Source organism: Elephantulus edwardii, unplaced genomic scaffold (assembly GCF_000299155.1).
Source record: "Elephantulus edwardii isolate Elephantulus edwardi_28Jun2011 unplaced genomic scaffold, EleEdw1.0 scaffold00162, whole genome shotgun sequence".
NCBI classification, from domain to species: domain Eukaryota; kingdom Metazoa; phylum Chordata; class Mammalia; order Macroscelidea; family Macroscelididae; genus Elephantulus; species Elephantulus edwardii.
Window position 1 is genome coordinate 4,049,848 of NW_006399912.1, and position 16,513 is coordinate 4,066,360.

General features: G+C 45.2%; 1 protein-coding gene across 6 annotated transcripts in view; it reads right to left on the minus strand.

Annotated features, from left to right (window-relative positions):
* Window positions 1-16,513, minus strand: part of RBFOX1 (RNA binding protein, fox-1 homolog (C. elegans) 1) — a 465,218-nt gene that overhangs the window by 66,660 nt on the left and 382,045 nt on the right. For all 6 annotated transcript variants that reach the window (XM_006895224.1, XM_006895222.1, XM_006895227.1 and 3 more), the window contains one exon: window positions 46-178. In XM_006895224.1, coding sequence (XP_006895286.1) covers window positions 46-178 — 133 coding nt within the window. The remainder of the gene's footprint in view (window positions 1-45; window positions 179-16,513) is intronic.

The following is a 16,513-nucleotide window of genomic DNA, read 5'->3' on the forward strand; positions in this document are numbered from 1 at the left end:
AGAGAGGTGCAGGAGGGTCCCCCCAGCCTGAGCAGGGGCACTTACCCGCCGTAGGCCGGGATAGGGGGCGGAGGCGCCGCGGCCCTGAAGGTGTTGTACACGGTGCGGCCACGGCCACGCAGGTGCGCGCCTCGGTAGGCTGCTGCAGCGGTGGCGGCGGGATACGGGAAGCCGGGCACTGTGGGGACAGAGAAGACAGAGAACAGCCGGTCACATGTGCACCTGCCAGGGCGGTACCCGCTCTAGGACCCCTTTCTCCTGGCAGGATCAAGGCCAAGGACGCCCCCTGTGCCTTTTCCATAAATCTGAAGGTGCGCAGCAAGGTGGAAGTCAAGGTTCCCTTCCCAAGAAGTGGTCTGGTTAAAATCACAGTACTGCTACCTGAGAGAATAACATAAATAACAGGATTGCAAAGAATTTTCAGCAGGAGGAAAAGCTCATTGCCAAATACTTAAAAGTATATGTGTGCTTACACATGTCTGTGTCTGCTCTCCTTCATGTTCTTCATATACGTGTGTGTTCAAATGTGCATATATGTAAAAAAAAATAGTAAAAAAATGTGCATATATGTGTGTGTGTGTCCCTGGTGGTCAAAACGCTGGTGCTCTCAGCCGCCAGCCAAGGTCACCTGAGAACACCCGGAGGTACCATGGAACAGAGCCCTAGTGGTGATCTACTTCTGAAAAGTCAGCCATTGAAAACTGTTAAGAGCACATATCAGCACTGACAGACATGGGGTCGTCGCCCCAGCGCCACCACAGTTTAGTTTGTGTGTCTGATCCAAATGAGAAGCAAGTGGATTTGAACCACGGACCTTATGGTTAGCACTGAAATATGTTCAGAGCTCCATTACCTAGCTCACCTAGTACACTCAAAGGGTCCAAGAGCATTTTCTTTTACAGAACATCTAACCTCTTCCCCGGGTACTGTGGTGCTGTCAGAACCGACTCATAGCTGGCTCTCCAGCAGGTTCTCAGAGGCTGTGAACATCATGGGAGGAGACTGCCCATCTTTCTCCCACAGGACAGTTGGTAGATTCAAATCACTTGCCTCTGGATTGGCAGCACAGCTCTTAAATCACCAGAGCCACCTAGGAATCAGGTTTGAAGAAAGGAGAATACATAACCTGTTCTGTTTTTCTCTTGTGAATCTGTTTAGGATGGCCTCTCGTGTCTTGAGGGGGGACACGTATGGAACGCTCGGGGCTCTTATGGCTTTCTTCCCATCCCAAGTGGGTGTCAGCAGATGAGACTTGCCAGATCAATTGGGGGTCTCTGGCCCCAGAGTCTGCCAACATTTGGCCATGCCGGAATTTTAAAATATCGAAATGCTTGGCAACGCCTGCAAGCTGAGGGCTAGTATGTTAGGAATCGGTTTAAGCTGCGTCTTAGAATGCTGAACACTGTGACACTAATGTGAGAATGGTTACCCATGGTGGACAGTGTTTGGTGGAGCTCCCTGATTAAAACAAGCTTGGAAGCAGGCATGGCATCCACTTCTAAAAGAGTTTGCCTCCAGAAACCCTATGAACCTGGAGGAATGATAAAAGTTATACAAGTTTCCAAGTCTTTCATTCATAGGGTCACCATGAGTTGCCTACAACTCAACGGCACTTAACAACAAGAACAACAACAACACAACTACAAATAAGCCCTTACAGTGGAGTCCCTAACGTATCAGGTTGCTAACCAAAAGACCAATAGGTCCAATTTACCAGGAAGAGAAACTGACAGCCTCCTCCCATAATATTTTAAATTCTGGGTCACTTGATGGGAGGTCATTATGAGCAAACCTACTCAGCAGCCATGGGTTTGGTCTGGATCCAGCCGAAAGCCCCTCGAGGGTTCTCTAATCTGCCTTTGAATCTTTCCAGGCATGCCTTTCTGACATCACTGAACACCAAGCTTCTATTCATTGACAGCTTTCTAAACAGGCCTGAGCTGACACCACAATAAACACATGACAATTCAAAGACAAGGAAAAGCAAATGAAGGTGTTGGTGTGGTCAGATCAAATACTGACAGACCATTTAATAAATGTTCCTCCCTTATTCTGGTCTCATTCCTCACTCTGCTTTCCCTTTCCTAACAGGAATTTGAAGGATGGCCAGAGAAATGGAGAAAGAGGAATTAAACGAGTGGGGTGGGGTGGTTTTCTGTCTCCCTTCCTGGCTCAACTCTGTTCCATCTTTCCCGCTTTGTAACCAACTGTCTGCGTGTAGAAGCACTTGGCCCCATGTCATCTCATCACCTGGAGAGTTTTTTTCCTTCCACAACAATGCAGGGACTCAGGGGAGGGGTGAAAGAAGAGCAAAGGGCTAATAATGACCTTGGAGGAGAAAAAGAAAAGGATCATGTGAGATCTTAGGAAATTGTTGCTTGCTACACGGTGTACTTTGAGAAATGATGATAGTTATAGAAAGGCTTCAGGTCTTTTGTTCATAGGGTTGCTATGAGTCGTGCTCGACTCAATGGCAATCAACAACACCACAATACTCTATTAGGATACAGTATTAATAAAGGTACCTTGATGGCACAATGATTAGGTGCTTGATTGCTAACCAAAAAAGCTGACTATTTGAACGCACCAGCTCCTCTACTAGATTAGTGGACAACATGAGGAGTCACATAGGAAATTTAGAGGGTGGGGACAGCAAATTTATGTGCCTGGGGTAAGAATAATCCAGGAAAGGAGTGTAAGAAGGCTGCACAATCGATACCCTGATTTGTACAGGGAGAGACTGAACTGTACAGGGAGAAAATGAACACGTGACTGGGGTGATTGGGGTAGATGTGTCAGATACAAGATTGGCACAAGTTGGGTTTGGGGCTATTGTACTTAAGGTCGCTATGAGTCACAGGCAACTCAAGGGCACATTACAACAACAACAACAACACGTCCTGCTGTGTGTAGTTTTCAACAACACGCCAAAACACAATGAACTCAGTGCTGTCGAGTTGGACTTGGTTCAGAGCCGACCCTCCAGCTACTTTCTGAGCCTTGTAACCACACGGGAGGTGACTGCTCACCTTTCTTTTAAGGACCCACGCGTGGATTCAAACTCCCTTCAGGGAAGCAGCCTAACTGCTTTTGGGCTACCCCACCAAAGCTCCTGATCAACAACAAAGTAAAATCATGAAAACAACAACAATGGGTTACAACCAAGAAAACCCACAGGGCGCATCACTCTGTAAAAGATGAGGCTGTCAGAGTGGGAATGGTTGCCTCTTCATCTGTGGTCACTGTGTGTTTATATGTGGCTGAGCATTTTATTGCTAACTGAAGGATCAGTGGTTAGAGCCCATCAGCTGCTCCCCAGGAGAAAGGGAGCTGTCTGTTCCCAAGGAGATAAGATGATTCGGCAACCCCGGGGGACCAGTCTATTCTAGGGTTGTTCTGAGTTGGAATGGACTCTGTGACTTGGATTGGTTCTGTTTATTTGCTGGGTGGCATAGTTTGGAAAAAAGGAGGCTGGGGCTGGGTTTGTCATGGAAGCCATTCTGGATTCCCCAGGTGGAAAGGTGTGTGGGTTGAGATAGAAATGAAGACTGTGTGGCTCCTAATTGGACTTTGGTAGGGTTCTTGAAGGATGAACAGCTAGTCTGTTTTATGGGACTCTGCCATGTCTTTCACTTGTTATGCATCAGAGAGTTGGACTGACAAAGGAGGATAGAAGGAGAATTGATGCCTTTGAGCTGTGGTGCTGGAGAAGAGTATTGAGAGTACCATGGACTACTAGGAAAACAAACAGATTTGTCCTGGAAAGGGTTAAACTGGGTGGCTCCTTGGAGGCAAGGATTCTGAGGCTCCATCTAACATACTTTGGACATGTTGTAAGGAGGGACCGGTCCTTAGAGAAGGACATCATGCTTGGTAGGGTGGAGGGACAGCGCAGGAGAAGAAGGCCCTCTATGAGGTGGATTGATTCAGTGACTGGGATAATTGGGATGGGAATGTCAGAGACAGTGCGATTGGCACAGGACAGAGCAGAGTTTAGGGCTGCTGTACATAGGGTCGCTATGAGTCGCAAGCGACTCGACGGCACATAATAACAACAACAACAAGAACAACAACCATGTCTTTCATTCACGATGAAGACAAATGCTAGACTTGCAAAAACCAAGACAGGATGACCATATCTGTTTTTTAAATGAGAAGCCCAGAAAGGTTATTTTTAACCTTTTTTTTTTAAAAAAAATGGTTGTTGAATAGAAATTGTGTCGTTTTATTTAACTCTCAGCCCTCCAGCCTCTACCACCAATGCTCCCTGTGTATGCTTTCTTTACCAAGTGCGCGTACCATTAACTTGGGGAGGCTTGTGTATCTTAAACAGAGACGGTGGATAAAAACCTAATATGCTAGCAACCCCAAAGGAATGAGAGGGGAGATGCTTATTTCAGGATTAGGAGGGTGATGAGTGAGGATGGTTTGCTCCTGTTCAAGCGTTACGTTTTCCCCAGGAACGCCCAGGGTTTTAGCAAGAAGGGAAATGAAAAATCTCCAATCTGGTGGAGCAGCTGGCTGCCTGTGTGAGGAAGCACAGTAATTATGCTGACCCATCCGTTATCGCCAGCGTGAGCGAGACAAGATCCTGCTCGGCGACAAGCAGGTTTTACAATAATTCTTGGAGGATTTAGATGGGGAGATACAACATGAAACAGAAGCTGAGCCCCAGCACACGGGGAGCACGCTCTGCTGGAAGTCCAGAGCCCAGAGTTCCTTGGAAACCCATTTGGTCCGAAGGAGATAATGTCTTTCCTGATATGGGATCAGAGGTTTGGGACACTACCATAGAACTCCTGAGGTGCCTGGAGACCTTTAGCTGGCCCCACAAAGCAAATTCTTTCCGAGGCCACAAATCAGTTTCTGGTTTTAAATAGCACCTTCCAAGGGAGGCAAATACCCTCAGGCACAACAAGGAGGCTTGGCAGGTCAATGCTGGAGCAGAGGTAAAAAGAATCCAGGTGTCGCAGCTGGGTAGCTGCCCGGTTGTGTCTTTTGTGCGGATGGTCTACACTGGGCCCTGGGCCCCCTTGGAAAGTCTACGTAAGCGTCATGGTGGATGTGCATTTCCAGCCTTTTTTCCTCCTTTTCTCTTTTCTTCTCTTCCTTTATTTCCATTTCTTTTTTCCTTCTTCCCCATTTCTCCCTCTCCTTCCCCCTCCCCTCATCCCTTCTTTTTCTCCTCTCTTTTTCTCTCTTCCTTCTTTACTTCCTTTTCTGCATTATATAAGAATGTGTATATATATATGTTATATACGTATGTATACATATGTGTACATATTTAAAAACTTAAACTCATTGCTGTTGAGTCCATCTGGACCCTAGATGGCCCACTGGGTTACAGAGTCACAGAGAGTCTTTTTAGTGTCTTTAAGGAAGCAGATTGCCAGATCTTTCTTCTGTCATACTGTTGGGTAGGTTCTAGCTGTGAAGCTAGCTTCAAACCTAGGGATGGATTTCTATCTATAGTGAGAATATCTATCTATAGCGAGAATATCTATCTATACTGAGAATATCCATCTATAGTAAGGACATCCATCTATAGTGAGGCTATCTATCTATCTATCATCTATCTATCATCTATCTATCTATCTATCTATCTATCTATCTATCTATCTATCATCTATCACTGGGTTGATTGGCAGCATCATGATAGACAATCAAGAGACTTAGATTGTTAACAGCTTCAGTTTGCTTGGCTCCACAACCAACACTCTTGGTATATGCGGCCAGGAAATCAAAAGATGAACTGCATAGGGGGAGGTATGCTGTTATAGACCTCTCCAGAGTACGGAAGAGCAATGATAGCAGTCTGGAGACTAAGGTGCACCTGATCTAGGCCACAGTCTTCACAACTACTTGCTATGTGTCAGAAAACTGGACAATGACTACGGATGAAAGAAAGAGAATTGATGCTTTTGAACTGTGGTGCTGGAGAAGAGTACTGAATATATCTTGGACTGCCAGGACAACGAACAGGTTCATCCTGGAGATGGCGGAACCACACTGCTCCTTGGAGGCAAGAATTCTGAAGCTTTGTCTGACATACTTTTGGCATGTTTCAAGGAAGGACCAGGCCTAAGAGAGGGACATTATGCTTGGGATAGCTCAAGAGAGGAAAACCCTCAATTAGATGTACCGATTCAGTGACTGGGGTAATGGGGGTAGGTGTGTCAGAGACAATAAGGTTGGCTCAGGATAAACTAGGGTTCAGAGCTGTTGTACATAGGGTCACAATGAGTCACAAGTGACTTGATGGCACATAACAACAACATCTACCTACCTACCTACATCCATCCAGATACACACACATATGCTATATACATATATAAACTCACTGTTGTCAAATTCGGGAGTTCTGATGGCCTAGTGGTAAGGACCTGTACTGTCAATTCAAAGGCAAGCGCTTCCAAGCAGTTAACTGCTCCTTAAGAGGAAGATGGGACATCTCCTTCCGTGTGACCTCTGCAACTCACTGGAGGGTCAGTTATGAGTAGGTTCTCTGACTTTACAGAAAAGAGTGAAGGAGTTGCCAGGTTGGTTCTGACTCAGCCAAGGATGAGGCAAATCCAAGGATGGATTCTGACAAAGCCAAGGATGGATTTCCATTGATCCAAGGATGTCACTCTTTGGAGACTGGAAGAAACAACAGAAGGCTGCCTATCTTTCTCTCACGAAGCAGCTGGTGGATTTAAACCACCAGAGAAGTGAGCCTTTTGGATTCTCTGTTTCTTTTTTCTCTATTGCAAGACACCCTGAGTTAAGAGCAGTCAAGTGGCTTCAGTCACAGAAATGGAGGAGAAAACTTGAACTACCACCAGAGTACCAGCAGTGACGCCCACATGCCCTGCTCACTGTAAGACCTGGCACAGCTTCTGCTACCCCCATACCTGGCCACCCTGTAGGTGATAGCCAGGGTGAGCCTCCTTCTCTCTGCCGGGCACCTTCCCGACCACTGTCCTCAACACAAAGTAACATGTCCAGCATTATGCTGAGTGAAATATCTCGGTCACAAAGGGACAGATACTGCGTGGTGCCACTGTTGTAGAATAGGACTGACATCAGGGTTGGGATAAGGCTGAGAAAAAAACTGGATAAATTACGTATACTGCATTGAAACAGATGAGGGAGAGAACAGATGAAAGGCGATATATGATTGGGTATTATGGTTATCACAAGAATCTAGAATTAAGGTTGCATAGTGAAGTGTACTTGGGGCAGGGGGTGTTGGGGATGGGGGGGGGATTGTATACCAATGAAGGATTTTTTCTTTTCAAAGAGAGGAGCGAACTGGAGGGGAGGGGTGGGCAGGGAGAAAAGTACAATGAATGAATGGAAATTGAAATCTCTGTAAATGTTCATTAAAATTAATTTTTTTAAAAAAGTAACATGTCCAGGACCTGCAGACAAACAGTGTGCAAGGAGCACAACAGCATTCCCATCAGGTGCCGTAGAAAGGTGATTTCCACTTCCACACGGATAGGAACCCAGAACAGCAAACAAACTTGGATCTTACTGGATCCCAATGACAAGGACAGCAGCTTGGACAAATGTGTTACTCTTGAAAAGAGGAGATGCCCCGATACAACTAAATCCACATGTTCTGCAGCAGATTGTTGAGGTCTGAAGATCTGTTTCTCCTCTTGGATAAAGAAGGACTCCCACTTCTCTCCTCAACAGGTAATAAATACCTGGTTAAACCTGGGTAACAGGTATTCACTCCTATCCTGACTCTCCAGAGGCCCAGACAATGAGCACTAGTAACCCAGCAACAGTCCGTGGAGCCAGTGAATGTGTGCAGCAGAAAACAGCCATCCCTCCAGTCCCTGATGTGTCTGATTTATAGCTGCTTCTCCCGAGTTCCTCCCCATTTCCATTACAGCCCCCTGCCTCCCATGGCTGGTTCAGGACAGCCCGGCTCTCTTCTCAAGCTAGTAAGACAAATGGCCAATTTTAAAGGCAAAGAAAACTCTCATTTGCCAGGCTTCCTTTCGACTCAGCATGGAATGGAAGGCACTCTGTTGACTTCCAGAGACTGGTGCATTGCCTAGATGCACCTGGACAGGTGATTCACATACAGACACAAGACCAAAATGGCCTGGAGCCACAGGGAAAGGAAGCATCTTAATTGTATGTACGCTTTGTGGCATGACACTTCTTTTTTGACACTTTTTTTTTAGTTCAGGGTTATGATGTCATCAATCAATATTCCAGTTCAGACCTTTCTATCCAAGAAATGAGCAAACCTAAATGTTTACTAAATGCCAAATGCAAACTCACAGTGCCCCCCATCATCCATTGCTAGTGTGGGATACATCAGTCTTACAATGAGAGTCACTAACCTTTTCCTCCGTCCAATCTTTGAAAACACATTTTGCTCCTTAAAGAATGTCAGCAAGAATAGCAACCAACTTGATTAAAGGCATCTGTGAACCCCTACATTGAAATCCAATATCCCCCACCCCACAATTGAACACTCAAAGCGTTCTCTAACGAGGAACACTGGTAAGAATTCTGGATGGTTGGTAAAGTATAAATCCTGAGTTTGTGGCATGAAAGACATACGGGAGGGAAGATTCTTTAGGTTCATTTACTGGAAAAGGTCCCCTCTTAAAAATCTTATCCAGTATTAATCAACATGAAAAAAATCTGGTACCACTGCAATGAAAATTGGATTTAGCTCATCAGCTAAAAATTAGTTTCTCCCAAAGAAAAGAGGGGAAGGGGTTTGAGAACAAATGTCAATTTTGCCTCCTGTGACACATTCACACTCCCACTCACCCCCCACCTCACCAGTCAGATTTACACCCAAGCGCATATTGTGGGGCGTTTGAGTGGAGTGACCAGCACCAGTTTGGGAAATAAGGATTCTTTAATACACAATTCAATGAAATGGAAACTTGAGGGATGTAACAAGAGATACAACAAGAATGCTTTCAACTATGAAGGCAACCTAGTATCTTTAAACAGAAAATATGTGGGTGTAACAACCAGCCAAAGTGGAAATTCACCCAAGTGTCAAGCTGGCAGCCTCTGCCTTCTCTCTTCAACACCAAGCCCCACCTCCCACCTCTGCTGAGCTCAAAGTATTTACAGCAAGGAGCGTGATATCTCCACTTTTTCCTCTCTTTTTATACGAATATGGTGCTTACCTTGGAAAATAAACACAAATGAGATCATCTCACCAGCTCGGAGATCCCCAGAGAAGCGGCACAAAACCAGTGGAAAATACTTGAGGGTTATAAACTGCATATTAAAGTTTTAGAGCGCTGGGAGATATGGAAGAGAAGCAGATGCAAAACTCGACAGGGGGGCAGATTCTGCATCAAAGCCGTAAAAATATACAACCGCTTTAATGGGCAATTATTCTTTGCATTTGTGTGCGGGCTTGAATTTGCATGAGCTTGCCAGATGCCCTGGGAAAGGTGTGCCATCAGAACGGGGGAGTGGCACTGCCTTTGTCCCTTTGTTCCTGTGCTTCTGCTCCGTGAAGCCACAGCTCCTCACCCTTTGGAGCCATTCAGACTATAAGACACAGACACGCAGACATACACACAGGCGCGTGCGTGTACATGTGTACACACACATACACACACACACACACACACACACACACACACACACATTTTCGGGTGAGTTGTTCCAGGGGTGATTTATGGAAGGCAAGCTTCCCTTATATAATTCTAGGGGTACATACGCTCTATCAAGAGCCAGATCCCGGCTCTGCAGGTGTGCCCTCAGGGAGAACTCGCCTTCCATGTGCTGGACCATAAATTAAGAAATGGTTTTAATAGGTAACACACTTGGGCAAGATAAACAGCCATCGATGATTTTTATAGTACAGGCAATTCCCAAGACACAGCATTGTGTCATAAATATCACAGGGGATAAATAGTCAAACCATTTGATTGTTCTCTTCCCCAAAAAGATTCATTTCTTAAGAAATAATATTCTCCAATAAAGGAACATCTATTTCGCTTCAAAAAAACGGTGTCACTGACTGTGAGACTGTTTGTTGTTAGGAGCCGCTGGATAGAGTGTGACTTCCAGCGACTCTGGGTGCAAATTCTGCTGCGTCCAGTGCCGCTCTCACAGTCTCTGCTGTCCTTCAAGCCTATTGTTAGAGTCACTGTGCCAATCCGTCTCCTCGAGGGTCTTCCTTTCCTTCACTGACCCTCTACTTTTCCAAGCATGATGTCTTTTTTATCAGGACTGGCACGTCCTGCTAACAGGCCCAAAGCCTATGAAACACAGACTCACTATCCTTGCTTCAAAGGTGAATTCTTGCTGCACTTGCTATCTCTTCAAATACTTTTTAATGGGGGGGGGGAATCCAATAATATGGAACATATTAAGATCTAGGTCATAGCTAAATGGAAAGGCTTCCTTTTTAAAATTTTTTTTTGTTACTCAGCAATTTCAGTAAATGTGCATTTTTTGGGTAGAGGAAGAAGAGTTCTTCATCCATTCAATCTTTTACAAAATGTCAACACACACACACACACAAACCCAAACAAAAAAAATCCCAAACCACTTAACTTGTGGAATCTCTGACTCTTGCATTCAGACATATTTATCCCCCAAACACACATTTGGGATTGGCTCTTGCTTTAGCATCAAATACACATTGATATTAAATACTGCTGCTTAGAAGTGAATAAATCTACATTTTTGGACAAACAGTTCCTTATAGGACATCCTCATTTGAAATGCATTGAATAGGAAAACAAAAATTTCTAATTAATGTACAAGTCTAATCACCATTCTCCACATGGAAGAGTAATTTTTCACTGTTCATTTGCTCGGTTTAATCTCAAAACTGACATAACAGAAATGCAATGTCCTATAAATCTCCGCTCATTTGTTTCTTTAATATTCATATTCCATTGAACTGCAGCTGTTTGTTTGTTGCAGCCCTATTACAACATGCAAAAGTGTCGATAAAAATATTATGAAAGGCAAGATGTGTTTCTTCCTGGCTGCGGGGGCCATTTATTTGGGGGAGGGACACTAAATGACTAGTGGATTGTCCCTCAGCCTGCTGCTCGGTGGGTGATTAGTGATTAATTACCTTGCAGCAAATTGACATGGCACGAGGAAATTGACACAGCCCTGATTAATTAACTTTTTATGGGCGGCAGTTACTCACAAAACAGTGCGCACCATAATTGAATCTCTTTACATAACGTCATGGTACAAAAGTTTTAAGTCAAATCCAAATTAGCCAGAAGTTCCAGGGGTTGCTATGGGTCTGACACCATAGCCCGGTGTGGCAAGCGTTTGAACTTGGGACAGAAATGTCCATTGTTGTTGGGATAGAGATGGTGGTGAGTCTGCACTGGGCTGATTGCTCAAGACGACATGATTGCCTTAGTCTCTGCATCAGCGAGACATTGGAAATTAAAATGGCAAATGACTGAAAAAGGCTTTGTTTTCACCAGTGTCACTGACTGGCCCTCTTCTTCAGCTGCTATTTCAGATTCCCTCCCCTCTGTTCATCTCTACAAAGTCAGCAGTTCCTTGAGAGAAAAGACCTGGTGATATACTCTGAAAAAGGCTGCTGTTTTCATATGCTGTTGAGATGGCAGGTGACTACTTCCAGTGGTTTACAAGGGTAATAAATTACAAGGCAAACCACTTTCCTATATTTCTTCCACAGAGCAGCTGGTGGATTTGAACTGCCTGCCTTCGTTCGGGTTGGCAGCACAAGTGCTTATCCTCTAGGTCACCAGACCTCCTTGCAGACTCTCTGGAGACATTCCTTTCTGTCTTGTAGGATCACTGTGAGTCCAGACAGGAGAGCCTGCATACAACAAGCGAGGCTGACTGTATTCCCCAATGCAAATCTCTTGGTTCCATTACCCCCTCCTCCTGGAAGCCCTTCTTTTCCGCTCATCTGATCAGTGTCCCCCAAGTCCCCAGATCACTCCTTATCACATTAGTCAGTGTTTTATTTCATGTACTCCAAGTACAAGTGGTCTAGCACTGGTCTGTCCATTTGCCGTACAGAGGTAACTCATGGTTGCTGTGATGCTAAACACTGTGACACTGATGTGCCAAATGCGAGAATGGTTACCCATGGTGGACAGCATTTGGTGGAATTCCCTGATTAAAACAAGCTTGGAAGCAGGAGTGGCATGCACTTCTGAAATGGCTTGCTTCCAGAAACTCTATGAACGTGGAGAGAGGATGAAAGTTATGCAAGTGTCGAGGTCTTACATTGATAGGGTCGCTATGAGTCGTCTCCGATTCGATGGCAATTAACAACAGCAGTAACAACCCCAAGTTTATTTTTTCTCCCTTGCTTGCAGCTTCATTATACTGTTCTCCTTTGGGATGTCGAGGAAAAAGGAACTTTATGAGAGTTACTTTAAAATATCTTGGCGGTGCAATGGTTAAGTTCATGGCTCTTTACCAAAATGTTGGCCCTTTGAACCCACGTAATGCTATTCCTTGGAAAGAAACATCATGCTTGGAGAAGACCTCCAACAGGATGGATTGATATGGTGACTTCAGCAATGGGCTCTATTGTGACAGAGATGAGGAGGACGACAAAGGATAAGGCAGGGTCCGGCTTAGCTGCTCACAGGGTCTCCATGAGTCATGGCCAACTTAATGACACTGAAGAAGTTCATTAACACGTTGTGGCACACTTTTAAATTGATGTCTGTGCTTAGAAACACATCTGCCGTCATTTGCGGCAGCGTGTTAAGCACCCACAGCACCTCGAATGCTATCCAAGTGCATAACAGAGTGTCTGTGTTCATTCCACCCTGAACACACCTGATCTCACCTAGTACATGAAGATTCCTTCTGAGTGTAAGGTGTTTGTGACTTTGAAAAAGGAGACCAGCCTGGCTTTTAACTAATTGCCATGGTAGTAGTGATGGTATTATATACCGTGGAGTTAGAACTGACCCACAGCTGACCCTCCAGCAGGTTTTCAGAGGCAGTTAATGGCATGGGAGAAGACTGCCTATCTTTCTCCCACAAAGCAGCTGGCGGCCTCGAACTGTGTGCCTCTGAGATTGCAGCGCAGCTTCTTACCACTAGGCCACCAGAGCTCCCTAATGGCCGCATTATTCCTGCTTAATTCCCAATGTTTGTAATTGTCTCCTCCCCCTCCCCCAGGTAACAAATAGACAGATTCATTCACGTGGCAGATGACACAGCTGCTGCATACATACAGGAACATCCTTTTAGGGTGCAGGGGAGCTAACAGTGACTCGTCTGTTGACTCGCCAATAACCCCCGGGTAGGATTTTTGTAGCACTGCATTCAGCAAATTGAGAAGGAATCTCAATCTTGCTTTGTTTAATTTGGCAGGATGATAGAAGATATTTGCAAAGGTGCTTTCTCTGTCATCTGAAGAGACAAAATCTTACGAAGCTGAGATCTAATTTAGATGAACTGATTTGCCATAATGTGTGAGATTGACAAAACCTGTACCAGGTGTCCTATTAGATTTCTTTTTTCCTTTTCAGGCAGCGGCAGTGCAAAACCAACAACTGATACGTGAATTAATTATGTTATTGAGTGCAGGTTGTTGTGTACCATGGAGATGGCACTGACATCCTCCAGGGGGTCTTCAGAGGCAGTAGAATGCACTGGAGGAGAATGTCCACCTGGTGGATTCAAACCGTGTGCCTCTGGGTGGACAGTGCAGCTCCTCATCATTGAACGCTCATTGAGCGCATGTGTATTGTAAAGGAGTAATCATGAAATCATTCATGGTCTTTTGCAATCTGCCAAGCAGGATCAGGAAGTGCTGTGAATTGCCTCTCCAGGTTACAAAAAGGCCAAGCAAGACGAATTAGCTTCCTTGTGCAGGTCTGGCTTCCTCTCGGCTCTCCAGGGCTGCTGGGGACTTCAGAGGGATGAACGATGGCTTCTGAGATGGTCCACGATGCAGATGTAGCCTTCATGTCACTTCGAGCCTTCACTGGGGCAATAGCTGACCTGTCGGTGTGGAGGCCAACTCCTTATGAGCTTTCAGACTTGAAAGACTGAGTCCAGCTCCTTTGATCAACACTCACACCTTACCTGGAGGACAGGTGCCATCTGCATGTAGGATGGACTGCCTTCACTCCAAATTGGAGCCCCAGTACAGGAACTGCTGTAGATGAGCCCTTTAGAAACTCTCTGACTGTTTCCAGCCACTATCGTTGAAAGATGGTAGCCAGTCTGTTTTGAACTGCCCCACTGGAGTTTCCAAGACTAGGATCTTTTAGCACAGCGAGCTGCTGGCCATCCTGTGGTCATGGAGCTCTGGAGCTCCTGGATTGGTTCAAATCATGAACCTTGGGATTAATAGTCAAACTCTTAACTATAGTGTGACCAGCGCTCCTTATCATTCATTTCAACTCAATTTCTTTTACTGCCAGCAAATCTGTTCCAACTCATTGTAGCCCACCATGAGGTTTCCAAAGGGGTACATTTCAAAGGAGGGAGATTGCCCATCTTTCTCCTTCAGCACACCTAGTGGATTTGTGTAGGAAATGCAGCCTCTATCAGTTCAACAGTCTATGAACTTGATCAATTCAATAGTCTAGTCTATGGACTAGACTGGTGCAAACCTACCAAACCCATGTAAACCTGGTTCTCTTTGATCTACACCCAAAGCATACCTGGTAAACTTCAAAAAGTCTTAGAGAAGGCATCTTACTAGAAACAAAGTGGAGAATGGCCCTTTGGAATAGCTATAATATATCAAACATAATAAACTTCATACAAATCACTTCACTTACTCTTCTTTAATCCTGTTGACTTGTAGGGATGCCTTGTAGGGAAATGTGGAGAAGCCAAATATTTTAGAGTGGTTCAGTTCCTCACAGGATTTTTAAAGACTGATTCCCATTCCCCCCTCAAGTATATTGTCTGCACATTCTTCCATTCCTCTGGGTAGACACACCAGGGCTGACTTAAAAGGCTGGCAGTTTAAATCCACCTACAGGTGCCTCTGAAGAAAGGCTTGGCCACCTTTTTGCCATTGTTGTTATGTGCTGTCGAGTCACTTGCAACTCATAGCGACCCTATGTACAACAGCCTTGAACCCTGCTCTATCCTGAGCCAACCTTACTATTTCTGACACACCTACTCCCATTACTCATCACTGAGTCAATCCCCTCCTGTGCTGTCCCTCCACCCTCCTAAGCATAGTGTCCCTCTCCAAGGACTGGTCCTTCCTTGTAGCATGCCCAAATCAGGTCCGAGTTGTGCCAAGAAATCTGAAGGACGATCACCTGGCCAAATGACTGGAAGAGATCTAGATTTGTTCCCATTCCAAAGGAAGGTGAGCCGACAGAGTAAGGAAATTATCACACAATATAATTAATATCACATGCAAGCAAGATTCTGCTGGCCACCGAGGTCTGGAAAAAATTCAGTCCCTGAAAACCTTATGGGCCAGGGTTCTGGCCGGACACCTGCGGGGCTGTAAAGAGCTGGAGTCAACTATCTATGACCTGGCTTTCTGATTGATCTCCCTTAAAGCTTCAGGTAGACGGGCAGTCAGGACCACCCTCATGGTGCAGGGGCTTGTTCACAGCCACATGCACCAGGAGAATGTGGATCCAGCTCGATCTGCCTCACCGCCTTCCACTAAAAACCCCGTGGCTGCTCACGGAGGACTCGCTGCATCTCAGGACGAGGGTCTGACTGCATAAAACTGCAGGGATGGGGTCTGAGATCCTTGAAGTCATTTACGGGGTGGGATGAGGTTTACCCCAGGCAGGTGTTTCTAGAGAAGTACTTCATGCATGTTTGTTTGTCTTCACGTGAAAACTAATTAAGCTTGAAGAGTTGAAGATGGAAGCAAACAAAACACAAGGTGGTAGATCTGAGATGTGCTCTATGCTGCAAGCGGGCCCTGGAACCACATTGTTGTTTTTTGTGTTTGTTTTTTTTTTTTATTTTTTAAAAAAAGCTCTCTCTCCAAGTTCTTCAGTTGCAGTAAAACTGCTTGAGGCATGAAGAGTCCTTTTACATCAACAGAAACACGGTTTCACCAAACAGTGGTTTTGGAGTTCTAAGCAGCGCACGTGCTAAAATGATCGTTTGTTGAATGAACCTTGCCAGGCTCGCTTTTCTTTAACGGGAAGCAAGCCCGATTTCCTCTTATGTATGTGTGCATTGCATGGAGAGATTTTGTTTTGGAAGAGAAATATGGCTCGAGTGAGTTTGGGTAGCCTAGTGAGTAAGGAGGTGTGCTGTCCACCCAAAGGCAGGCAGTTCAAATCCATCAGCTGCTGTTCATAAGAAACATGGGCCATCTCTTCCTGTGCAGTTTATAGCCTCTGAAAACCAGCTGGAAGGTCGACTATGGGCCAGTTCCAACTTGATGGCAATGAATATACAGCACAGGGTGTATGCATGTATAGACACATAGAGCAAGAAAAGGAGAGGTTTACCTCTGGGTCTGAATAAATTTCAGAACAAGAAGGGCCCATATCACTGACTTATGGGCTTCGATTGTATGAGTGTCACTGGGTCTGCCTCTCCTTTGTAAGCT